The sequence below is a fragment of the Falco peregrinus genome, chromosome 2 (genome assembly GCF_023634155.1).
Source record: "Falco peregrinus isolate bFalPer1 chromosome 2, bFalPer1.pri, whole genome shotgun sequence".
NCBI classification, from domain to species: domain Eukaryota; kingdom Metazoa; phylum Chordata; class Aves; order Falconiformes; family Falconidae; genus Falco; species Falco peregrinus.
In genome coordinates this window covers 107,377,596-107,403,335 of record NC_073722.1, presented here as the reverse complement: position 1 = coordinate 107,403,335, position 25,740 = coordinate 107,377,596, and the positions used below count along the sequence as shown (strand labels likewise).

General features: G+C 62.8%; 2 protein-coding genes across 5 annotated transcripts; both read right to left on the bottom strand.

Moving 5' to 3' along the window:
- Window positions 1-434: 434 nt before the first annotated feature.
- On the bottom strand, window positions 435-1,567 carry OVCA2 (OVCA2 serine hydrolase domain containing). Its single transcript, XM_055796925.1, has one exon. The coding sequence runs from the start codon at window positions 1,243-1,245 to the stop codon at window positions 484-486; it is 762 nt and encodes a 253-aa protein (XP_055652900.1). The 5' UTR covers window positions 1,246-1,567; the 3' UTR covers window positions 435-483.
- On the bottom strand, window positions 1,539-20,861 carry DPH1 (diphthamide biosynthesis 1). Of its 4 annotated transcripts, none has more exons than XM_055796922.1 (13): window positions 20,771-20,855; window positions 19,921-20,073; window positions 17,446-17,509; window positions 12,389-12,689; window positions 9,400-9,521; window positions 7,509-7,663; window positions 6,670-6,791; window positions 5,361-5,429; window positions 4,395-4,551; window positions 3,330-3,430; window positions 2,928-3,006; window positions 2,470-2,601; window positions 1,539-1,677 (listed from the first exon to the last, which is right to left on the bottom strand). In XM_055796922.1, exons 2-13 carry the CDS (start codon window positions 20,053-20,055, stop codon window positions 1,603-1,605), a joined length of 1,512 nt encoding a protein of 503 aa, XP_055652897.1. In that variant the 5' UTR covers window positions 20,056-20,073; window positions 20,771-20,855; the 3' UTR covers window positions 1,539-1,602. The 4 variants fall into 4 exon arrangements, with proteins under 4 accessions (XP_055652897.1, XP_055652896.1, XP_055652898.1 ...); XM_055796921.1 differs by lacking the exon at window positions 20,771-20,855 and adding an exon at window positions 20,390-20,669; XM_055796923.1 differs by lacking the exon at window positions 12,389-12,689 and having other exon boundaries at window positions 20,771-20,861.
- Between the last annotated feature and the right edge of the window lie 4,879 nt (window positions 20,862-25,740).

The following is a 25,740-nucleotide window of genomic DNA, read 5'->3' as shown; positions in this document are numbered from 1 at the left end:
TATTTAATTCTTGAAACAAACACCAGCCCTGGCACTGCCAGGGATGAGAGGTTTTTCTAGATCCAGACCAGCTGGAAGGCTGGCTCAACAGCTTTCACCAGCAGTATTACAAAACATGAACCTTTGGGGTGTAACAGCTGCAAGAGCTCAGTGCTCTGCAGATGTTTCCTGTGGCTCAGCTGAGGGACCCTGATTTTGAATAGCTAATTGAGTCTCTGAAAGCACCTCACACGTAGAGCAGTGTCACCCCCCTGCCCTCAAACCCCTCCAGGTCATACCCACAGAGTCATGTATACAACAAAGCTGCAAAAAAAAAAGCAGAGATAACAAACCATTTAGCCTGACCCTGTGTTAACACTGCACATCAGAGCAGTGAGCTGATGACTCTGGCCCTTCAGGAGGGCATGGAAACACAGTGATGTTTCAGCAAGATGGCAGGCTGCATGTGGCTCACTGGAGCCCCATTTATTACAGAGACTGTTATCAAACCGTCCCAGTCCCCGTGGGCTCAGTCTGCCCCTGGCTGGGACGGAAGCGGTCCAAGAAGTCCAGGTAAGCCTTCTTCTGTGGCGCAGCTGCAGGGACGAAATGTCCGCCAGGGTGGGTGAGGACAACAGGCTCCACGAAGTGCTGGGCCAGCTCTCTGCTGAGAGGGGCAGCGATGACAGCATCAGCATCGCCCACAACATGCAGCGTGGGCAGGGCAATGGGCTCCTGGTAGAAGTGGCCGTGAGCCGGGGCACGGCTGGCAAAGCCAGCCACCAGGATGGCGAAAGCCACGGGGAAGCGGGGGTCGCCGCGGGCCCGCAGGGCGCAAACCATGGCTGCCAGCGCCGCGCCCTGGCTGAAGCCCAGCAGCCCGTCAAAGGGCCCGTGCTCCGCCAGCGCCGCCGCCACGGCCGCCAGCGACTCCTCCAACCCCGCCGGCGCCGGCGCCACCTCCCCCGCCTCAAAGGTGCCAGGCCCAGAAAACCACCAGCCGCGGGGTGGGTCGTCCCCGTCGTCGTCCTCGCCGCCGCCGGGCACGGGGTGCGGGGCGTTGACCGCCACCAGCTCTACGCGGCCACGCAGGGCCTTGCGCAGGGCGCCGGTGCGCTGGCGGAAGCGACGCTCGCTCTGCCGGTAACCGTGCAAACCCAGCAGCCGCAACGGCCTCCCCCCCGACATGGCGCCAGCCGCCACCGGAAGCTGAGATCGTCGCTTCCGCCTGACCCCCCCCTTCCCGCCGAAACACCTCGTTCCCATTGGACGGCATGGCCAGCGGGGGCGGGCGCTGCTTCACGCTGAGGCGCCAGCACGCCCCCTGGCGGCGGGAGGCCGGGGGCGGTGCGGGGAGGGAGGCCGGGGGCCGCCCGGGACTCCCGGTGCTCCCGGGGGCGGCCGCGGGCAGAGCCTGCAACACGGCCAGGCCTTGCCAGGAGCTCCCCCGCCGGCAGCCGGCGCGCTCCTTGCGGGCAGCGGTGCCGGCTGGGTGCGTCCCCACCCGTGCCGGTGCTGGTACCGGTAGCCCCGGCGGTGCTTACCCTCGGGGCGTGGGGGCCAGCGGTACCCCCCGGCCGGGTCCTGGAGCGGGGTGGCAGCAGGACGGGGTGCGGGCTGCGCTCAGGAGGCTGCCGTGCCCCCGGTGCTCGGCCCTTCCTCACCCTCCACCGGCGGGGGGGGCGCGGACGGCTTCCCCTGCAGCAGAGAGAGGGGGGTCGGGATGGGGCCCCGGCCCTTGCCTGACTTGCGCTGCGCCTGCGGGCGCTCAGCCCACAGCACCCCACGGGGCACGGCTGGGGGGGGGTCTCCCCTCCCGGGGAGCTGCGAGGCAAGGTGGGTGCTCGCCCCGGCAAGGGCTGGGGGGGCTCGCGTGTCCGCCATAGCCGGGCTGGCCCCGGCCCCGTTACTGTTCACCGGGAACGAAGCCACAGGGTGGCGCTTTTGACACGTGGCACTGAGCACCGTAAGGCACCGCACGCCGTATGGCACAGGGCACCGTGCGGCACTGCACGCTGCACGGCACCGGGCACAGCACCAGGCACCGTACGGCACTGGGCACAGCACCGGGCAGTGTATGGCACCAGGCACTGTATGGCACCGCACACCATATGGCACCGGGCACAGCACTGGGCACGGCACCGGGCAGCATACAGCACCGGGCACCGTACAGCACTGCACACCGTATGGCACTGGGCACCATACGGCACTGCATACTGTATGGCACTGGGCACAGCACCAGGCAGTGTACAGCACCAGGCACTGTATAGCACCAGGCAGCATACGGCACTGCGCACTGTATGGCACCGGGCAGCATATGGCACCAGACACGGTACAGCACTGGGCACCATACAGCACCAGGCGTGCAACCCGCACCAATGCCCCCACCACCCATCCCCTCCACCCGGCACAGCCACTAACAGCAAAGGGACGAGAGGGGACCCGCTGCCCCGGTGACACCCTGTGCCCCGGTGACGCCATGCTGCCCACCTGGGCCGGCCGGCCGCGGCGTGGAGGCTGTGCGCTGGCGTGGTTCACCGTCCATGGCCCCAGGGACTGGCTGGCGTAGAAGTCCATGGGGTAAGGCTGCTGCCACTCGATGTCCTGGAGAGCCACTGCGGCCTGTGGAGGGGACATGGAGCTGAGTCCCAAGCCGTGCCGCTGTGGGGGAGCCAGCAGCGTTGGGAGGGGTCCCAGCGCAGCGGCTAGATGTGCCAAGCAGGGCGCTGCCGGAGCGAAGGTCACGGCACTGGGAATCCCACTGGTTTTACAAGAGATCGGAAATGCCGGTGGCGCACCCAGACTGTGCATGGAGCGCAGGCATGGAGAGGAGAGGACACTGCCCGGCTGCAGGGATGGCAGCTTGCAGCACCACGGCTCTGCGGGAGGCTCTGGCACATCACCCCAAGCCAGGGCTGGTCCCCCTAAAACAGGAGGGGGTTTCTCACCTCGTAGGGCGTCAGCAGCGGCTTGCTGAAGGCTTCTCCCCAGTCGATGGAGAGCCGGGGACAGGCTACCTGCACCCACCTGGAAGGGAAACAGGGCCGCAGATCAGGATGAGCATTCTGGGAAGAACAAGCCACAACGAAGCCCCACAGCAGCCCCCCAGAAAGAAGCCAGGTGGGCAGGGAGCAAGGTCCCTACTGTGCTGGAGCCACCCTGCCAAGGACAGCCATGTCCCCTCCCTTCCCGGTGGGCACAGCACGCACAGGGATGCACACTGCCAGCCCAAGTGACAGCAAGACAGACGTGGCAGGGACGGCTTCCAGCAGGAACTGGAGGCCCGGACAGCGATGTGGCACCCTGGGGACCCCAGTGTGAGGGGCTGGAGGTAGGTCAGCAGCACTCACGCATCCACGTCAGGGAAGAGCCGCAGCTTGCTTGGGAAGATCTCAGACAGCAGCACCCGCACGAAGGGCCGGCCCAGGGCACGGAGACGCAACTCCAGGTGCTGTGGGGAGAAAAGGCACCCAGAGGGTTTAGGGGAGCCCAGACGGATGCCCCTGGCAAGCCCCACAAGCCCTTCCTGGCCATCAAACTCTCTGCGAGTCCCAACTCTGCCCCACAGCCACATCCCCTCAGCAGTCACAGGCCAGGTGCAGTGACAGGGACCACAGCCATGGCTCTGGCTCGTGCCTGGCTCTCCCCAGCACGTGCCTCAGCTTAATGAAGTAATTACCACTCAATGACAACAATCTGTTCTCGTTAGTGGCTGCCTTCCCTGGGATGCCTGCCTGCCGTGGGCTGGCTGCGGCCAGAGGCTGCAGGAGGAGGAGAGGGGCCCAGGAGGGGCCAGGGATGTCCTTGTCCTCCGGAGCTGGCACTGGTTGTCCCCTGCCTAGCCATGCCTGTATCCTGCCTGCTGCAGAACAGCAGCTGCTGGGACCTTGGCACCTGGCTCTGCCCGCTGGTCCCTGAACTGCCCCAAATCTCACCTGTGGCTCCCCCAAAATTTCCAGGTGTGAGCAGGGCCACCGTGCTCGAGGCACCCCACTCCCATGGGGCAGGACACTGTGGTCCTGCTCCCCTCACCCAGCCGGGATGCAGAAAGCACCAGCATGGTGGCTGAACAGGGATGTGAACTGGATCGGAAGTTCATCCAATTAAAACAAACCCAGGGAATTAATTGCCAAGCTGCCTGTGGGGGGGGGGCCTCCAAGGCTGGCCAGCTCTCCCCAGTGAGGGGCAGGTTTAATGAGCCTTTGTCTGGCCTCCCTCATCCACTGCTAATTGCCCTGCCTGCTCAGCTCAGGGGCACGCAGACCCAGGCCAGTGGCAACCGAGGGGCTGCCAGCAGTGCTGGGTCAACCCTCACCCTGGCAGCATGGCCACTGTGCCAATCGTGCCATCGCTACCAGTCCTCCCCCCAACCCAGGAGCAGTGCCCAGGGGGGGCCATGGGGAGGGGGTCGGTACCTGCAGGATGCGGGGGGAGCCCTGGCGCCCCAACGTGCCCAAGATGAGCCCCCAGCAGTGGGCACCGGTGGCGGTACGGATGGCGTCCTGCCGAGCGCGGCGCATACGCTCATGGCCGTAGTGCTCCTGGGAGAAGACCTTGCTGTAGGGATCGTACCTGCAAAGCAGAGCCAGGCTCACATGTGCCCCATCACCTGCTCGTGCCCCACCACCTGCCCCCCTCCATGCTGGCCCCAAAAGATGCCCATCCCTCATCAGCACCAATTGCCTCCCACAGCATCCCTGCCCCTGGCCAATGCAGGGTCCAGCTGGCTTGTCAGTGTGGGGACAAGGATGGGGACAAGGTGAGTGCCCCACTGCAGACCCCTAACACCTGGCATAGCCTGGGCTCCACGTTCAGCTTCATGCTCAGCTCCCCCCCTCCCACCCCGGCTCATCAATTATGAAGAAATCTTTGATTTGTTGCTTTGTTTGACGAGGAGAATTTTAATCAAATCCCACTCGGGTTTCGGCAGCTTCACCAGCGCCATAAACCTGACGTGCGCCTCCCGTTAGTAACAAACGACCTACTAAGAAATTCAGATTTCGCCAAATGGGCCCAGCCTTTCACTCTTGATATTTCACCTGCTTTCAGCGGCCTCATCATCGCGCTTTATGGCCTCTGCCTGCAGCAGCCTGCCTTTAATGGCTGCACCTCCACGAGCTTTCACAGGTACTTGTCAAAATGTTTATATTCAGCCGAAGTAAATGGCTGGCGTTCATCTCCCTGCCGCACCTCTTCACCCGCCCTGCGACCCCTCGCCTGCCTGTGCCCACTGCAGGCAGCTGCCTGCTCAGCCCTGGGCTGGGGGGTGCTCCTGGGGTGCCTGGTGGGGACAGTTGGTCCACAGTGTGCTGGGGGAGCTGGGGTGCTCCCCGCTGTGGGGCTGCTGAGGACCACAGTGGGTGCCTGCGGGCTGTCCCTACCTGTATGCAGGTATCCCCGGGTTGGCAATCATGATGGACTCCAGGTGGAAGCGCCCGTCACCTAAATACCTGCCGAGAGAGGAGGAAAATCTACAGCACATGGCAAACAGCAGCACCCACCCGTGTGCCTGCTGGTTTCCCGAGCCCTGGTGTGTGGAGATGCCGGGAACCCAAGTTCCCGTGCTGGGATGCAGGGGCAGCAGGCATAGCCAGAGCTCCCTGTCTCTGCAGCCCCCCGGCACGCTGGGGTGGGGAAGCAGCCGTGCTGGGGGCAAGGAGGGATGCCCACGCCAGGTGGCCAGGAGCTGCTCCATCTCAATGGCTGGTTCTAGACGTTGCTGCTTCCATTTCTAATCGGATTTCAAGTCAGCAATTACATTTCAAAGCCTTTCATTCAGCTGCCCTAATGGAGTGAGGGCTTGGAAAATGAATTCAGACGTAAAACTTGACTAGATTTTGCCCTTAATTGGAGAATGACATTTTGGGAGATCAAAGCTAATTTGTCTGCAAAAGTTAGCCCCAGAGACAGGGGAAAGAAGAAAATAATAACGCAGGGAGGACGCAGGTAGGCTGGCAGTGTGTACCTGCAGGGGTGGCTGGTCGGTACCGTACTGCAGCTCCTCCGGCAGCAAGAACGACCCACTCTTGACAATGTGGTGCCAGCCTGGCCACCCTTGCCTGATCCTGATGCTCTCAGGGAGAGATGGAAAGCAGCACCTTCCCCCCACACCAGTGCGTCTCAGAGTGAAACCAGAGCCCCCCATCCCGACCCTGTGCCCAGCAATCATGAGCCCCACTCCCTGTATGGCTGTGCTCACCGTTGCTGTTGGCTCCCGGCAGGGCAGGCAAGAAGGGGGTTGGCAGGGCCAGGACCCACACCTGGGCTCCCCTGCTCCCCCCAAGGGTAGGGTCCTTGTATTTATTTATTCTGCAGTACACTGTATTCACACTACATTAAGCATTTCCATTACCTAAAATAATTAGGTGATAGGAAGCGAAGTGCTCCCTCTAATTTGCTGTCCTTAAATAAAATTAATGTTGCTGTGATGTTGGGCCCTGGCCATTTGTCTTTTCCAATTATCTACCCACCCTTCCATCTATTATCTATTCTGATATACGACTCAATTATTTCCTCTGGGCTACGAGCGCACGCCACTCCAAGCAGTGCAGGGAGCTGGAGGGGGTCCGTCCCAGCCTGCAGATGTCTCCCTGCTGCCCCCCAGAACTGCCCCATAGCTGGGCAGGGAGTAGAAGCAGGGTGGGCAGCCTGGGCCAGGCAGAAGGGTCCTGGAGAACCCTGGGTACTTACACGATGGCATCAATGTCCTGGGCAAGCCGGGGTGATGTGCAGCCCAGGATCTCCCCTGGGGACAGCGGTTTGCACTGGGGCACACACACCTTGTACTGGGAGCGCAGCTCCTGTGACGCTGCCTGTGGGAGACATGGGGTCAGCGGGGACAGACTGTGGCACAGAGCACAGCCAAGGCCAGCTGTCCCTGGCACCACTGGGCACACCTGGGGACACCCCAACCCTGGCAGTCCCAGCTCCACGGGGCACCAGCGGCAACGGCTGTGCTGTTGTGTCCCAGCACAGTGGCAGTGGAAGCGAGCCCGTCTCCTTGGGGCAGCACTGTCACAGAAGGTAACAGTCCCACGCAGCCAAGATGCTCAGCGAGGCTCAGCCAACGTATCAGTTAAAAGACAAGGGGAAATGCTTAATGCTTTGATAACCCCATGTTTAGATAGGCATGGCTCAAAAAGCTCATTCATCTCCTCCCGTCCTGCCCAGCTGGCCATTCCGGGGCAGACAGACAGACCCGCCGGAGCTTCCCCTGTCACTGCCAGCACTGCATCAAAATGCCAAGTGCTCCGCCGCCTGCCCTGACATTTACAGAGCAGCTCCCGGAGGGAGCCAGGGAGGGGTGCCGCCATGAAACATTGATCAGAGTTATTATGAAGTACTTGATCAACATTACGGCAGCAGCATATCATCGCACCGACACATCAGAGGGGAACCGTCACCACCAGTACCCTGGAGCAGCCACTCCAGCCCCTGAGCTGGGGCAGGGAGGGACTGAGCCAGGGCCAGGGCCAGGGGAGATACAAGCACCATCCCATGCCCTGCAGTGCCAGGGGTCTCCATCTCACCTGCACCGTGGAGACAAACTGGATGGTGCTGACAAGGGCTAGGGACGTGCCTGCTGCAAAGTTGAAGCGAATGGTCTCAAGGAAATGGGATGTGTCGATCTTTATGTCCACGAACACGTAGAGCATCTTCAGCCCCTGTGTGGCGTCGATAGGAACTGGTGAGAGGAAAAGAGAGGGTGTGAGTGTGGGATACAGCTGTGGCCCTAGCAAGCCCCCGGCTGCTGCTGCCTGCAGCTGGGGAATAAAGCATGTTGGTGGGGCTCCCTGCACCCCAGCCTCCCTGGTGTGGGCAGGTCAGAGTGGGCTGTGCCACCCCTCTGCCCATGCCGGCACCCTGGGCAGGGGGTGCAGATGGGAGCCGTGGAGAGCACTCGCTTGTTTCTCTCCGGATAATGGCAGCCTGGGGAATCAATGAACACAAATCTAATTACCCCTGGTGCTAAGAAGCCTGTGTCACCACGATTAAGTGAATAATTAAAGTACACAGAGTCCACATCGATCCACAGCTCCGCGTTCACTTCCCATTTTGGTGCTCTTCACCTGATCACAATTAAGTGCAAATTACTCCCTCCCACGGGGCACGTGGGGCCCAGGAGGGAGAGGGCAAACGCCTGTGTGCTGCGCAGGGACGCACCCCACTGTCGGCTGCGTTGGTGACGAGCACTGTGGGCAGCCCGAAAGGAGCCCAGCACCCTCTTAGCGCTCCAGGGTGCCCTGCAACCCATCCAGCCCAGTGCAGGCAAAGACCACACAGCCAGAGACAGTGGCTGGCGGCTGGGCTGGTGACAGGCAGCCTGGTAGTGCCTGCCTGTCCCTGCAGGGAGCAGCTCCAGATGGGACTCCCGTCCCCCGGAGCAGCCCGACTCTTGCACTGGCACACTCCCGAGCACTGCTGGATACGGCCCCTTCCTCCCCTTTTCACTGTTCATTCATGAATAGCAGGCTACAAACCACGGGTTTTACACTCCCTGTTCCAGTGGTGCCCATAACCCTCCTTCCGCAACAAAGCACCTAGCACAGGCATTTATCACTGCAAACACTCACGCTGATGTGGTTTTCAGGACAGAGTTCTCAACTGGGGAGTCAGTATTTCATACAGAGCCTGATGCAATTCTTCAAACTCATTTATACAGCCCCATAAACGTCCGGGAGGGCCGCCAGGTGCCGGGAGCGTGGCAGCAGCAGGGATGCGCACGCCTGCCGCTTGCTATGGCAATTCTGCCGATCCACCTTAAAACCCAGAGCGTCTTATTGTTATTTTTGGGCTGATTCCATCCTGGGTGGACTTCAAAGTTAGCAGCATCTGGGACAGCAGCGCAGTTTCCATGGCAACTGGATCCAGAGTACTGTCCGCCTGGGGAGCACACAGCCTCCTCCTCCCGTCCCCGCCCTGCCTGTGCTGCACCCGCAAAACTGCCTTCCCTGGCCCCATGCTGGGGCAAGCAGGACACCCAGGCTGTCACTACCTTCCAACTTCAGTCCCCCAAAGCCCACTGCTGCGGGGCTGGGGGCGAGAGCAGCCCCATCTCCACCGGTGGCTCCGGAGCAAGCGGCGTCCTGCCAAGCCATGGCCCTGCTGCCCTGCTCTTGTGCACAGGGCTGCGATTTGTGTGCTGCGGCAGCGCATGGCTGAGCAGGACGAGCACGCCCTGCTGCCCCCAAAATCCTGCCCGCAGGCAGCCACCCAGCCAGCCTGGCCCCATCCAAAGCCAGCAACCGAGGCTGGAGAACAGAAATCCCTTTGGGGAGGGATTAGCCCTTGGCATGAAGTCTCCGAGCTGATGTAGAGCAGGGCGGGGAGCTGCTCGGCATGGCAGGGTGGCAGCAGCACAGCCTCTGCAGTGCCACGCATGGCTGCCTCGGCAGCGCCCTGGGGCCAAATGTCACCTACTCAGGCAGCTGTGTCCGTAGTGAACCAAGAAGTCAGCACCCAGGGCCCGGGCCGTGTAGTCATCCACGCAGCACGCGCCGTAGGTCACATCACCCATCACCACCGCCTCTGCGCCTGTGAACCTGTGGGGAGGCACAGCAATGAGGGTCACGGCTGGCTGCCATCGCCACAGCCCACGTCCTGCCCCCCAGCCCCGTGGCACGCCACTAACAGGGGACAGCATGCTGCCATTGAGCCCTTCGCCACGCGCCAAAGAGGACAAGCACTGGCTACTCTCCGAGATGTCAACATGATTAAGCTGGAGAGCGGTAATCCGCCTCTTCAATTGGGTAAAGCTGTTTGCAATTCAGCGGATTATCCGCTCATCAAACAATACGCTGCCAGCTTCCTAATGCTCCAGCGGGGAGAGGAGCGGAGGGAGACCCAGTGCAGCGTGGTGCTGCCGCTCCCACCAGCCAGCCCCCGGGACCAGAGGCACCAGGATGGGCACAACAGCTGCCCTGGCATCCCCAGCTGTGCCAGCCAGGCTGGCCAAGCCACCACCCTGTGCCCAGGCACCGCGTGAGCCAGCACACCCTAGCCCACACCTGGCTGTGTCACCCAAGGGTGCCAGTTTGGCCAAGCTGGGTGTGCTCCAGGAGCAGCTGGTGCTTAGGTGGCATTTGGCGAGGAAAAGCACCAAAAAAGATGGTGCTGTCCCCCATCCCTGCTCCGACATCCCATTGCTCCAGCATGAGTCCACCTGGCACCTGCTGGCCAGTGGAAGGGCACGCACCAGCACCGGGTGGTAAAGCCAGAGCTCTGGCATGATTTAAAGGCGCTACCTTTGTGGGTATTTTATTGCACCAATTTGGGGGATTATTAGCTTGGCTGCCTTCCCAGGGAGCTGCCGTGGTAGTTTACGGATGAAAGCAGGTATCGCGATGACAAAGCCGCACGCCTGGAGGGGCTGCTTAAACCAGATGCTAATTCCTTATTTACACTGAGGTTGCACCAGCAGCTGTAGCTTGGTGCCAGCGAGGATCCCCCTGCTGCCAGCATGGGGCTGGGGCAAAAGGGCCAGGGGAGGAGGACACCCCAGCACAGTGTCACCCCCTGCCAGCACCCGGTGTTGGCTGCGGGCCAGGGTCCCGCGCGCTCCCCCCCAAGCGCCAGGCAGGGAGCGTTACGTCGGCAGCAAGAATAGAAATGGTGGGCAGAGCTGGGCAGATGGCAGAAGGTGGAGAAATGGTGGAGTGTGCTGAATATTAACAGCTCCGGCCCATCCGTCAGCGCCCAGGGAGGGGGACAGGGGAGCAGCTCTGCTGGAGCATCCCCAGAGAGGGGGCAAAGTCATCCCTACCTCCCGTGTCCGGCTCGGGCATCTCCCGTTCCCTGCAGTGTCCCAAGGGCTGGGGATGCAGTTAGGACCGTCAGAAGATGGACCAGATCCCGTGGTCCCTTGCTGCCAGCTTGGCCCGGATAGGAGGGTGGCTCCTCTGCTGGCTGCATGGCTGAGCCATGGGGCTGGGGGCTGCTGCGGAAGGTTCGAGAAGGCTCTCCCCACCCCCCTCAAGCCCCCAGCCCCCTCCTCTAATGAGAGGTGATGAGATGAACATGAATCAGACTCCACACATCTCAGCAAAAGTGGAAAATTATTCAGCTCCTTAAGATTCAGGACGGGGAGGTCTGACTCAGAACAGCAGCCAGCGCCGCTTAATTTTTTATAGATTAAAATGTATGCAAATTGGCCCAAACCCCAGAGAAAGTCCCTGGGGGTGAAGAGCAAGAAAGTGAAATAGCAACAGCAGAGGGAGGAGGGCAGAGGCTGGTGGAGGCACCCATGGCCCCTGCCCAGCGTGCAGGGCTGCAGGCAGCAAGTACATGGCCACCAGCCAGTGGGCAAGGAGAGAGGGGGCTGAGCCCTGCCCCAGCCCCGGGGAATCATCCTGCTCTGGCTGCAGGGAGCAGAGCCACAGTGAAGCAGGGAGCAAAGAAGCCGCGGGACGATGTCTGATGAGGAGGGAGCCCAAGAGTACTGGCTGGCTGGGTGCTGGCAGCGCGGCGGTGCTGGCAGGGGAGGCAGAGGCAGCAGGACAGCACGTGCCGGGGTCGCCCGCGCTGGCTGGGCTGGACAGCCGAGTGGAGCTGCAATCATCTCCCGAGACAAATCAAAGGCAACCACGGGGGCCTCCCCTTGATGTTTTAATCAGTTTGGTGTCGCCAGAGCCTTTCATCAAACTACAGAGGAAGGAAACGTCAATTAGCAACCACCTGCCTCCGACACAGGCCAAGGAGCTGCTCACCAACCAGATCGGAGCGGGATGCAGGCGAGGGGCAGCCATGGGAGCATCCTTGAGGGGGTTTCACATCCCCGCAACTCATCACAGCCGCGGATGGGTCCCAGCAGCATGCCAGCAGGGAGGATGCAATAAACGGGGCTGTCCCCACCCAGCACCAAGCCGCTCACTACAGCTGGGAGCTCATGAATATTGAGCACGTGGGGAGGTTATTCATCTTTTACGTCCTGCAAACCCCAGCTCATTCTGAAAAACCACCCGGCCTTAGCATTTTTCTCATCTCCCCCTAATTCATTATCTCCTCCTTTAAACAGATGGCTCCCAAAATCCCATTTATAAAGCGCAATGCTCAGCATTGGCAGGACACGTGCTTGGGTGGGTCAGGTCCCGGCCACGATCCCGGTCGCTGGGATCCCCAGACCCTCCCAGCCCCACTCTCCCCTGGCTAGCGCAGGACGGAGGAAACAGCAACCCGGGGACAAGTCTGGGGGCTGAAAATGCTAGGACAGAGACAGGTACGCATGGGGCCAACATGTCCCCAAGCATGGGGCAGCCAGTCCCTGTCACCCAAGTGCCGACAATGGGCTGGTGCAGCCCTGATTTACCGAGTCACCTCAAAAAAAAAAAAAAAAAGAGCATCTGCTGCTGGCAGGAGCATGGGGTCCCCTGACACCACAGCAGCGCATGAACGATACCGTCCTGGTCCTCACCCCATGAAGCAGAGCTGCTCCCGCCGGCAGAGTGGAGTCCTCAGCCCCAGCATGTCCATCGTGCCTGGTGCCACCAGACCTTTGTGGGGAGGGGACTGAAGGGACCGGGCTAAGAGCAGCCAGCCTTGGCACCGTGGAGCTGCTAGAGGATGAAGCCGGCACTCTGGAGCGTCCCATCCTGCTGGGGACAGGGACACGGAACAGGCTGCTCCTTGCTTTGGAGCCATCTGCCTCATCTGTGCGTGGCCCTTCACAGCATGGTCACATTGTGGCGTGGTGTCACCTCCCTGCTGGGAAATGCCTGGGGATAAGCAAGAAAGTTATGCCCTGCAAACACCCCACGCCCTGTCCCCCAGGGGAAAGGCAGAGCACCCCGATCCCCCCCAGACACTAAACCCACTGCCTGCCCTGTAGCACCCAAGCCCAGTCCATCTCGGGGGTAGATGCCAGTGAGTGCCACTGTCCTGGGGTGTGGGGACTGAGCGCAGCCCCAGCTGAGAACAATACACTTAATTAGCAGAGAAGCCCATCACCAAGCCCCATTACCAGACTCCCAACTTCATTAGCACAGGAAGGCTGCACGTAATTAAATAATGAGTTTGCAATTTTACTGCAAACGGTGCTGGAAGAGCCCCGTTGCAGCTGGGCAATCACTGCCCGTAGGCAGTACGGGGGCCCTGCAGAGCATCTGGAAGTGGGTCAGGATGGAAACGGAGAGGTGCGTGTCTCTGCAGCCCCACAGGAACAACCATCTCCAGCTGGATGATGTCCAAGGTCCCCTGAGAGGACCTCTTCCTCTGTCATCACTGGAGGTACCAAGGCTAACTCCACCACCCCAAGGGGCACATCCCGGGGGTACCCCAGCTTTGCTGGCTCTATAGCTGTAAAAAACCAAAAGTAAAGCAAACCAAGGGCCCAGCGTACAGTGGTGGCAAAGCCACTACAGCCATCATGTGCCCAGATGGTGCCTGTCCTCTCTTCCCCACAGCTGGGCCACAGTGCTGCCCGTCGGTGCCAGCACCGCAGGCTTGGTGGGGACACAGGGAGCCAGTGCAGGGCACACGGTGGTGGACACCACGCCTGCAATGGCACATCCCAGCCCAGGGAGGTGACAGCCCTAGAGACCCCCCACACTCCCCCCTGCCCAGTCCCCATCACACCATTACCACCCGGACTGAGGTTTTAAACAACTCCAGTGAAGTGAGAACTTCATTCTCCCTAATGATGCTGTTGTGTGGTTAATGACGGTGATTAAAATCCCTTACACAGCATGCTGCACCAGGCTGCCAGTACCTCCAGGTTGCACTTTAAGGAGAAGGGGAGAAGGGAAGGCAGTGCTGGCTGGCAGAGCTACAGCATTGTGCCGCTGAGGCCGGGTCCTGACCTCTGTTAGCACCCCAGGGTGGCCCTTTGGGACCCCCCCAGTGATGCTGCCAGCTTCACAGTGCTTGGTGCCACATGTGGCACACCTGCCTGACCAGGTGACACGGTGCCACACAGGCACCGGGGACCTGCCAGGCATACCAGCTATCGGGGTATTTTTGTCCTTGCTATCACAGCTGCTGGCCATAGTGGGGCATTTCAAGCTGCTGGGCTGTGTTCATGGACATTTAACTCTTTACCACTCCACCAGAGACGATTCAAGATGCTCTGCCACTCTGACACAGCCCTGCATGCTCCTGGGCATACTGTAGCACAGTCACTGGGATGGTCTGTGCACCCCCAGCCCCGCCTCACGTGGATGGATGCTCAAAAGCCATCAGGCCATTGGGATGTACGAAGGCTGTAGCAGGGCAGCCTGCGTGGGCATCAGGACACCCCTGCCCACCCCAGCATCACCCATCCCCTCTGCCAAGCCACGGCTGATTAGCAGAAGCTGCTCACTCTGTCACGGCGCAGGGAGATGGAGGGATTAGCAGCTGCGAAGCCTGACAGCTGACTTTATTAACAAGGAATCAAAAGCCCAGCTGAGAGCCCAGCTGATCCGAAGGGAGAGGATGGGTCCGCTCCTGGCTGCACAGCCCCCCCACCAAGCTGGTGGTGCAGGGGGCATCGCTGCCACCTCCCTGGCACGACAGTGGGTAGGCTGGAGGGCTGCCCCCCTCCCCGAGCCGCGGTCCGAGCTCCCCCCACGCGCCTCTCCATGCTGCCGCCTCCCAGCACGAGTTACCCTCTGCTGAATTACATCAGCCGTGACAAACAGAGCCAATTTGGAAGGTGCCGTGAGAGCGTCGTGATGCGGTGTCGGCAGCCCGCCGCCCCACCAACTCAGCAGACCCCGGGCCCACCACCCCCCCCACAGCTGGCCACTCGCCCCAGCGCAGGTTCAATAATAACCAACCTATTAAAGCTAATTAACTGGGCCTCATGCAGGTCAATGCTGTAAGTGCACTATTTCAAAAGCACCAGGCTACGCACCCCACCGGCCTTTCTGGAGGCAGCGGCTGTGACACTTTGGCTATGTCTTCATGCCATCAGCCCCTCAGGGCTTGGCAAGCATCAGTGCAATGCTGAGAAACCAGACAGAGTGCCTGGGGGGTCCCCATCTGGCAGGCCCCTCCCCTTCTTGCCCCCACTGGGGCTCCCCAGTGGCCTGCTCCCTCCGCCGTTGCTGTGGGGGATGCAGTGACACTGCCATTCCCTTGCACAGGTGGTGACACTGCCATCCCCCTGCACGGGGACAGCCAGACCCACAGCCAGCACCATGTCCTCCCTAAGCCACCAGTGCTGCGGCAGAGTGAGGCAATATCCATGCTCTCAGCCCTCCCCAGCACCGCCAGGCCCCGGTGCAAAATATTTTATTAAAAGGCAGCTCCAGCAGAACGGATAAATACTCCATCTGAGCAGCGGTAGACATGGCTCTGGTTGAGTCGGAACGCACAGGGATGGGCACTGTCACCCCAGGGACAGCAGCTCCAGGCATGGCTCTGCAGCCATTACCAGAGCACGCAGGGGAGGAGATGCTCGCTGGCATCCCCAAACCCCAATTCCCACCAGCAAGGAGGGGGCAGGAGGCTGCAAGGATGGGCTGGGGAGAGGGGCTGCTCGCTGAGCAATGCCCCCCACGGGCACAGGTATCCCTGGCACGCTCAGTCCTCAGGTCCCCCCTGTCCCCAGTGGGAAGGGGACACGCCACCCCACAGCGGATGGTACCCCAAGCCCCCATCCCCAGCCTGGCCGCAGCAGCCACCAGCGGAGCACGCGGCTGCAGAGATTCCCGTCACGTCGGAGGCTCGTCCAGCCCCAGCACTGGGTGAGGAGGGCCAGCAGGAGCGGCGGCGGCCGAGCCACGATTCCACATTAATGCCAGTGATGAATATTAATAGCAGGAACAGGCAGGCACTAACGAGGCCACCTGCTGATTCCCACCTCACCTATGGCAATGTAACTGGGTCCCAAGAGTGTCCCCAAGAGACAGGGACAGGGCTGGGCTCACTCTGCCCACAACCATAATCCTCCAGCCAGCAGTGCTGGTACCCAGCACAGCCACGTCCCCAGCCAGAATGGTGGATGACACCCAGCGCTCCCAGCAAGGGACTGGCAGTTGGGTGTTTCTGGGTGCTGCGTGGTGGCAGTGAGGGAAGGATACAGCCCTCCCACCCAGCCTCAAAGCCATCCCCCATCCAACCACCAACCCACTGGCACTGCTACATCCCCTTTCTTGGCTGGGCACCTCTACCCACGCAGCACCCACCTCCCACCGCAGCACCCACCTCCCACCACAGCACCCTTCACCCTGACACCCAGCACCCCTCCTCGGCCCTGTGGAGCACCCCTGGCAGGCAGGGCGAGTCCAGCAGAGATGCCAGCACCCCAGCATCCACCAGGAAGTGGGGCTTAAGGTTTCATTCAGATAAAAGAGCGCCTTAATCCGCTGCCTTTGAAGTCGAAGACATGAAAGCGGCTGGGTGCCAAAGCCGGAGAGGAGGCAGCTCCGCTTAAAGGGACAAGCCCACGCGGAACCACGCACACTCACACCCGTCCCCTGCCCCCCGCACCCGTCCCCTGCCTGCAGCACCCACCTTCCCACTGCTCCCTCGCCCAGCTCGAGCATGGGGCTGCTGCGGTCCTGCGGGGGAAACGATGGCAAAGCAGGGACAAAGCCCACAGGCACGGCCGCCTTCCCACCCGGCACGGCAGCGGCTGCTCGGCTAGCGGTGGCAGGGAGGCAAGCCTGCTCACCCTGGGAAGGCAGCTTACTAATGAGTGCCGTGACCCCGATGGCAGACAAGGCACGCGGTGCTATTAGCACTAATTCACTGTACAAAAACAGAGAGGGGCTGGGGAGGGGGCAGCCGCAGCAGGGAGAAAGCCGGCAGATGGGGAGGGAGGGAAGCGTGCTCGGCAGTAAGGAGATTACGGCCAATTTCTGCAAGGTGCCTGCATCTGGTGCCACTGCAAAGCCCAGCACCTCCAACCTCACCTCCCAACTGGCACAGAAAATGAGGAGAGGAGCCATGGGGAAGGGGCCACCTGGCAGGAGCCACTTGCAGTCACCCCCTCTGGGCCATCACCGTGGCCTCAGGCCAACCTCCCCAGCTGGAGAAGGGCTGCCCTCGAGCACCTCCGTGCTGCCCTGAGAGCAGCACAGCTGCAGGAACAGGATGGGGCCACGGGGATGGATGGCAGGAGACCTGCGTGGCAGCAGTGCCCCACCGCCAGCCCTCCCCTCGCTGGCTGTGCTGCCATGGTGGAGCTGGTGTCAGCCAGTGTCAACAGGGCTGCTCCCCGGCTCCAGCACCCCCTCCAGGACCCCGGCACACTGAGCTTGTCAGCAGCTCCTGGCAGAGCAACACAGCGGGAGGAGAAGCCAAGTGGCAAGGGCCTGGCTGGTGCTGTGCTGGTCCCTGTCCCCAGGTCCCTGCAACCTACTGCAGGGCAGCAGCATTGCCTGTGTCCCGCCAAGATGTGGCCGAGGTGTCCCCATGATACACCTCCCTCAGCAGTAGCCTTGGGCCTCATCCTGCCCAGCGGCTGCCCCCTTCCCAGCAACAGCTCTCATCCCCTCGCCAGCCCCTGGAGCCGAGAATGGAAACATGGAAAACCCATCATCTTACCGCTCAACGATGTCTGCGATGGTGCAGGCAAACATGAGGAGCCCTTCTGGCATCTGCAGGGCCACTGGGGAGAGAAATAGCCCCAGGGTTAAGAGGGGCTGGAGAAGATGCCCTGAAGCGGGGACCTGGGCACCAGCCCCCAAGGCCAACGTAGCCAGCTCAACTGGCAGCTGCAGAACAACCCTCCGCAAAACAGCCAGAAACTGGCCAAAAATCCCAGTGGCTCTGGTAGCTGGGGTGCACATGGTGCTGCCTTGGGCCATATCCATTCTCCCTGCTTGCACACACCTCATCCCTTTCTGAGCCCGCTGACGCTGCTGGTCCCTCCCGCTTCCCACAATAATGAGTTCCAGATTTTAATTATGTGCTGCACAGGAAAAGGTACTTTCTTCTGTTTATTTTAAACATGCTCCTAATAATGTAAACGTGTGCCCCTGGTTCTCCCAGTACAAGAAAGAGCAAATAATCATCCCCTATTCAGCCTCTCTGCATCATTCACAATTCTATATCCCTCTATCATATCCCCCTTTGTTCACCTCTTTTCCAGCCAAAGGATCTAAATCTATTTAATCTCTCCTTGTACAGAAGCTGTTCCAAACCTTTGATCATCCTTGCTGCCCTTTTCCACACCTCCCCTCCCTGCTCCTCTCCCCATTTTGGAAGGGTGGCCAGCAATGACAGTGTTGTGCCTAGCAGGAATTTATTCATCAACGAATGGTGCTTCCTGGTTTACTCCTTCCTCACAGCTCGGAACAATCCCTTTGCCTCTGCAGCCCAGCTGGGCCCCCCAGCACCTGGGGTCCAGCCAGAAGCACCCCATGGGTCCCCTCAGGCTTCCCTGGGGCAGTGGGGAGGAGCAGACCACACTGGGGAGCTGAACAGAGAAGGCCCCACTAATCCCATTGTCATTTCACCTCCTCATCCCACTAACACATCCCAGCTCCAGTGATATCTATCCAAACATCCTCTCCAAATCCCCCTCCAACAGAGATCCCCGCGCTGCCAAGCCCAGCCCACTGGCCAGTGCGGAGCTGTATAAAGGCTTGACCCAAAGCAGGCTAATCTCATCCTGCCGCAGCCCGCAGGGCCCAGGAAAAGCTGCAGACACTCTGCCAGCCCCTGCCCAACTAGCAGGGCCAGGCAGCTCAGAGTCCTGGCATTCCCCAGCGCATCTGGGACCATTTGGGACCACCCTCCATCCCAGAACGCCACTAGCAGGCAGACCTGCAAACAGCTTTACCTTCCCCAGCGAGGAGCTGGCAGGAGGCAGCTAGGTCACCCTTTGCCAGCACAGCACTCTGGGGACAGGGGATGACACTCCAGCCCCCACAAACCCTGCAGGCAGGGCCGGTCACAGCCCAGCGGGAGGCTGCGTTCCCCCAGCAACAAGTCCCTGGCCGGGCTCTGCACACGGATTTTTAAATCCCAGCACGGCTGGCTGGCTGATGGGCTCCGCTCCCAGCTCTGAAGCCTAAATCCCAGCCGCATATTTACATTTAATTAGGAGGTGCCAAGCAGCAAAACACAGCAACGAAAGCCAGAGCGAAAGGCAGAGCGGCACAGCCGGGCAGCCTTGCCGCAACCTGATGGGCAGCCCTCTCTCCCGCACCGCAGCCAGATCGGACTGGACAGCCCTGCAGCCTCTGGCCCCTCGGCATCATAGCCAAGACCAGCTCAGGCAGCAGGTCCTGGAACATCCCCCGTGGTGCCTGCCAGCTCGGTGGCAGCAGGCAAAGACATTCCCAGGTGGACACAGCATTTCAAATCTGGCTCTGCCCAGAGCCCCAAGCACCACACAACCCCATGAGCAGCCCCTGCCCGCATGTGAAGCGAGGGTGGAGACACTGATGACACCTGGGGATGGAGAGGAAGGCTCCAAGCCCTGATGCCTGTAGCCAGTCGCACATGGAGAGCCAGCTCAGCCACAGCAGGATGCGCACGCTGCAGGGGGACAGCCCTGGCACCATCCCACAGCACCACAGTGCCTGCTCCGGGGTCACCACGGCCACTCTCCACCCCTCTGGGGCTACAGCAACCCCCCGAAGAAGGTCCAGATCAGGGTGCAGCGTAGCCCAGCTCCCTGCCAGCCCCTGCAGCCCCCCAGGACCGGGTGTTGCAGGGCTCCCCCTGCCCGGCCCTGGCAGCATGGCAGGAAAACACAGGGAGAGAGGAAAGCAGCAGGGACCTGGCCGGCATCCCAGACACATCTTGCAGGCTGACAGGTCCGTGCAGCTCAACCTGTCCTGTCCAATGTGATTATAATCCAGAGATACAGATCTATTAAACCCCCTCGAGAGAAAGAAAACTCTCCAAAACAAAGCTTAAACATGCCGGACAGCCTAACACCATCCCTACCCCAGCCTCACCAGCCCCACACCCCACTCCATGAGGGTCCCCTTGCTACTGGGGAGCTCAGCAGCACCGACCCGCCATACTGCAGCCCCAGGACACCTCGTCCCCAGAGCTGATGCTCACCCTTCCTGGCCTGAGCCTGCCGGATCCGCCAGATGGTCTTGGGGATCTCGAAGTTGTAGTTTCGGGGCAAGGCCTCCGCCGCCTCCCGCAGCTCCGTGTTCCCAAGGATCTCCTCGGGGATCTGCTGTGCCACATGCCGCACGGGGCCTCGGGCTGCGGGACAAATGGGGTGGCCTAAAGGAGCAACCGGGAGGGCAGCGCACCCCGTGCCCCAGGTACCACTGGCATCGTCGCTGCCCTCATGCCACCCCCGGGGACAAGCAGTCAAGGGGTGGGTTTCTGTCCTGTATGCTGGCACTTTTTGGGGGAAACTACCTATTGTTTTGCCCAGAAAGCACTGCTGCAGCTATGTGAAACGCTATGAGCATCGTTGGCTCTCCCCAGACGGGGGGGAACACCAGGCACGACCCCAATGGCTCCTCCACAAGCACCCCGGGGTCACCCCCGGGGGGTCCCTCCTGCCCCATACCAAGAGAATCCCGTTATCCCTCCGGGAAAAAGGCAACAGCTGCGGGTGAGCTAGGCCCGTCCTCGGGAGCTTCATCCTGAAGGCGGCCCCCGCCAGCAACCGCCCCCCTACAGCTCGGCGAAGCCAGAGAACGGCGGGGGAGTGACAGCAGGGGGATTATTCACTATTTCCAGCCCAACACCGGCACTCATGAGCCACCAAACCCTCCCCGCACGGCCCACGGTCGAACCGCCAAAGGGCCAGCTGGGCCGGGCCGGGGGAGGCCGGGACGGTGGTGCCACCGTCCCGGCCGCCCCCGCCACCGACCCGGCCTCCCCTGCTAAAACAAACCCAAATAGCTCCCGGCACCGAGAACGCAAAGTTAACGCGGCCTCGGCCCACCTGCGGCGGCCACCGGGGCCACGCTGCCGACCCTCCCGGAGGCCGCCATGGCTCTGGAGCACGTGAAGGCGGGCAGGCAGCACTAAGCAAACCCCGCGCTAGGCCAGAGCAATCGCCGGCCGAAAGATCGAGTGGAGTAGCGCACCGGCGGGCCCCGACGGGACGGGCGGTGCAGCGGGGACCGGTGGGTCTCAGCGAGGTTCTGATGGGCCCTTGGGTGTGCAGCAGGCTGTGCCAAGCGCTGCGATGTCGGGGATGCCCTCCTTCACGTCGGGGTCGTGGCCCAGCCACATCCCCCCCGCCCCCCCTCCCCGGTGCTGACAGACCCTGGGCTGCCGGTCCCAGCATAAACACAGGAACGGGAGCACCGGGACCGTTGTCATGGTAACGGGTACATGTGTGTCATATCCCACCCCCCCAGTATCGCGGGACAGAAGCCATGTCCCTGCGAGGCGTGGAGCAGGAGGGTCTCGAGGACAGCGGGGATCCCCGGGGGTGGCAGGGGACCAGGGAGGCAGCGGAACGCCCCCCGGGACAGCGGGGACCCTGGCGGGGCAGTGGGGACATCAGCTCCCGGTGGGATAACAGGACCCCTGTGGGGCAGAGGGGAGGCAGCGAGAGAGACCCTGGACGGTCAGGAGGGACAGTCCGGGGTCAGCGGGGACAACCTGGGAGTCAGCGGGGTCCCGGTAGGATGTCGGGACGGCCGTGGGGAGTGCGGAGACAGGAGGGACCGGGGGGGGCAGAAGGGACAGCAGGGACCGGGATGCAGAGGGGACAGCGGAGCTCCCGGTGGGGCATCCGTGCCCCCGGTGGGATGGCAGGGACCCGGTAGGGTGGAGGGGACGATAAGGGGCGGAGGGCACCGAACGGGGCTGCTGGGACCGTGCCAGGGCGGAGGGGACAGCGTGGACAGCAGGGATCCCAATCGGGTAGCGGGACACCGGGACACCGTGAAGCGGAGGGGGCGGTCAGGGGCGGCGGGGACGGTAGATCCCGGAGCAGCGGCAGGGACGGTGCAGGGTGGCCGGGACGGCGGGGACAGCCGCGACCCCGGCAGGCGTGCGGGGGGGCGGGGGGAGGCGGCAGAGCCCCGGGGGGGATACCGAGGCCCTGGAGCGGGACACACACAGACACACAACGGCGGAGGGGACGGTGATGGGGCGGCGGCGACAGCCGGTCCCGGGGGAACCGCAGAGCCGGCGGGGGGTGGCGCTGGGCCGTGCCCCCCGGGGGGGCGGAGAGGCCCGGGGAGAGGCGGGTGGCGCGGGGAACGGGAGCAGCGGCACTTTCACGAACTGTCCACGGGAGGCGGGAGAGGCGGCGGCGGCGGCGGAAGGGGGGGGCCCGGCCAGGCTCGCCCAGCCCTGCCCAGCCCTGCCCGCCCCGTCGCTGCCCCGCCCCGCCCTGCCCAGCCCTGCCCGCCGCAGGCAGCGCGGCACCGGCACCGGGCGCCCCTTTATAGGCTCGTCCCGAGGGGGTGGGGGGCGGCGGCGGCCCCAGCCCCGAGGGGGCGGCTCCCCCCTAAAAGCCGGCGGCGGGACGCGCGGCGGGCAGAGGCGCGGCCGGCGCTCCCCGGTGCTCCGGGGCCGGCGCTCCCCGGTGCCGCTGCGGCTCGGCCCGCCATGCCCCCGCGGGGGCCGCTCGCCCGGGCCCCGGCTCCGCGTTCCCGGTGCAGCAGCAGCCGCCGCTGCCGCCGCCGCTACCGCTCGCCGCCGCCGCGCCCGCGGCTCTGAGCGCCGCCGCCGCCGCCGCCGGGAGACCGCGCCCGCCCCGGCTCCAAGATGCTCCGCCAAGGTGAGCGCCGCACCGGGAGGGCACTGGCTACCGCGGGCACCGGGGGCACCGGGGCCGGCCCCGAAGTTTGTCTCCCCGCCGAAGTTGGGGCCGCGCCGCCGGGCGCCCCCCGCCGCCACCGCGTTACCGGCGCCGCCGCCACGACCGAGACTCGGGCAACTCCCGGGGTCCCCGGGGAGCGGCACCGGCGGCGCACGGCGGGAGCGCGGCGCGGCGGGGAGCGGGTGGGGGGGGCCGGGAGGAGCGGGCGGTCACGGCGGGCGCCGGGTCCCGCAGGACCGGGGCCACGGCGAGTCCCGTGGGCACCGGGATACGGAGGGTCCCGGAGGCAGCGGGGCCGCGGCGGGTTCTGGGGGTTGTCGGTGCTGGTCCCCCGGGGCGAGGGGAGAGGAACCGGGGCTCACCGGGGGACGCGGGGGGTTCGGCGGGGAAGTTGGGGCGAGCCGTCCCGTTCCGCCCCCCGGAGGAGATTCGCTCCACTGTGACATCACGATATTTCCATGGCAACCGCCTGGGACATCATAGGGGAGCTTTTTGACATCACAGCGAGGGGAGAAGCCGGCCCTCCCGGGGGGAGTCCGGGGCAGGGCTGGGGTGGCAGGAACCCCAGCCCCGCTACACCCGGGCCGGTCCCAGGGAGCTGCCGAGGACAGCGGTGCCGGGGGGGGGGAGGCCCCACTGGACCCCCCACTCCCGTCCCACCCTCTGGGGAGGGGGCAGCCACGCACCCCCGGGCCCTGCCCTCACCACCACCACCGCATGCCCCTCTCGGGTGAGGCTCCGGCAGCAGGAGAAGACGCCAGCTGAGCGCTTGCAGCCCTCCGCAGCCCCCCACGTCGGGGTGCAGACCCCTGGACAGGGCAAAGCCCCCACTGCCACCCTGGGGATGCTTTTTCCCACTGGGGGAAATGTCACCTTGCGGCTGCGGGGCCTCACGCTCGGATGCTCCTGTCTCCAGCTCCCGCCTCAGCTTTGTTCGGTGGATTAACCCAACAGGGCTGGTGGTCTTGAGAATAAGCCCCGAGCCCTCGGAGCAGCCCCAGTTCACAGCTCCAGTGCTGCTGGCTGGAGGAAAAGCATCATCCGGGCTGGGAAACCGCGAGCCAGAGGTGGAGGCAGGCGACGGGGCTGCTGGCAGGGTTGCATCCCACCAGAGGTAGCCTGTTAAGGTCAAGATCTACAGCTTTCATTTCTGGAGCTAGAAAAACAAAATGCAAATTGAAGAGCCTGTGGGCTAATGCAAAACCTATTCTTAAAGTTTTTGTCTTGTTAAGCAAGGAAATAGAGTGCCAAATAGGCTTTGTTAAGTGGCAGTCTAATTAATAATTTAAAATCTTGTAGCTGTCTTTCATTAGAATTTATCTGTACATCAACCACAAAATCAGTCAAACACACTCATTTATAAGTTAATGCCATTCCTGAATAATTCAACAGGCAGGCAGAGGAGGCCTCCATCCCGCCGAGAGGCTCTGCCTGCCCCGTCTCGCCGTGGCCAGGTGTGCCTGGCCAGGGGGTCCTGGTGCCCAGCGATCACCCTGAGTGGGGTGCAGAGGGGACCCCCCGCCTGCGAGGCCAGGGGTGATGGGGAGAACTGCTGCTGGGGTGAGGCGTGGGGGCCGAACCTCTCCACGGGGCTCGTGGGTGGTGGGTTTTGTTGAGGGACAGGGCAGAGCAAGGCTGTGCTGGTGGGAGGTGGCGTGGGCTGATGGTGGCACTGCCACCGCCTTCCCCGTCCCGCTGCCGGGGACCGGGGTTGGGCTTGGGGATGTGACAGGGCTTGGGGCAGCGGGAGCCAAGCTGTGGGTGATGTCGCTGGGGAAAGCAGCTCCATGTCCTTGCTCACAGGGGTCGGCTTTGCATGTGGTGCCATGCGGGGCAGAGGTGTTTGCAGCAGGACGAGCAGCACTGCGATGCCCAGCGGCATTTTGGGCCTTCCGCGCCCTCTGTGCTCCAGCCACGGAGCCACTGGGCAGCCCCGGTGAGATTCGGGGTGGATTTTGGCCGCTGGGATGTCATTGGTGGCATGGCAGCGGGTGACAGCGTGGCGTGCAGCTCCTGGGTGAGGGTGTCAGGAGGGCCGGCACTGTGCTGGGCACCCTGCTGGAGGTGGCTGCAGGCAGGAGTGTAATGCTGGCGATGCAAGAGAAGGAGATTTCCAGGTCAAGGATGACACCAAGGTCATGGGCAGCCACGTCCCTGTCCCTGCCATCACTCAGCCCATCGATGGGGCATCCAGCCCTGGTCCCTCCCTGCAGGGGAGCAGCCGGCGGGCAGGGTGCAGGCACAGGCTGGGCTGCGGTTCCTGCACCGGGGAGCCGAGAGCCCAGAAACATTTCTGCTTATAAAAGTTTAATTTCTTAAAGAGCTGAGAGGAAGCCACAAGCTCTCTGTGCCCGGCGAAGCAACGAGGGTGGCTGGGGGTGGGCAGGATGCGGCCCAGGCTGTCCCTGCGGTGGTGCTGGGGGGGGAATAAGGGGGGCTTGGGCAGGCGAGACCTGCCTGGACGTGGAGCCAGAGCTGGGATGTGAAGGAGCTGTCGTTGCTCGGTGACCCATGCCGATGGAGCTCAGCAGGGTCAGAGCCGTGGCCACGCTTGGCTAAATGTTATTCCCACCTTTTGCCTAAAGTGCCGCACTCAGCACCCCGCGGTCCCTTCTGGGTGCCTGAGGCTGTGGGTGATGCTCCAGGTGGCCTCAAAGTGCTGCACTAAAATCACCGGTGAAGCTACCAGGGAGACATAAATCTGTGCATTTTCCGGTGGGATTTCACACCCACCTTTCCCCAAGGCACCTGGCGGCGCCGGAGCCAGCGGCACGGGCTGGAGCTGCGGGCAGTGGGTCCCCGTGGTGTGGTGTGCAGGATGAGGCTGCGAGTGGGATGTTGTTGCCTTGGGGCTGGGCAGGGACTTGGGCTCCTGTAAACAGCCGGAGCGCTGGTGGGTTTTGGCAGCAAAAGCCAAAACCCCGCTTGGAGGCAAAACCCAGGCAGGGAAGCGCAGAAGCCTGGAGGGAGATGGGGGTGGCTGGGGTGGCCAGGGCCACCCCTCACTGGGGTGTCCCCAGCTCCCAGAGGGTGGCCCTGGCCAGCCCTGGAGCAGTGTGGGGGCAATCCCCACCTTGCAGAGGAGTGACCCAGGACACGGCTGCTTCAGCCCCATGGCACAGGGGACAGCT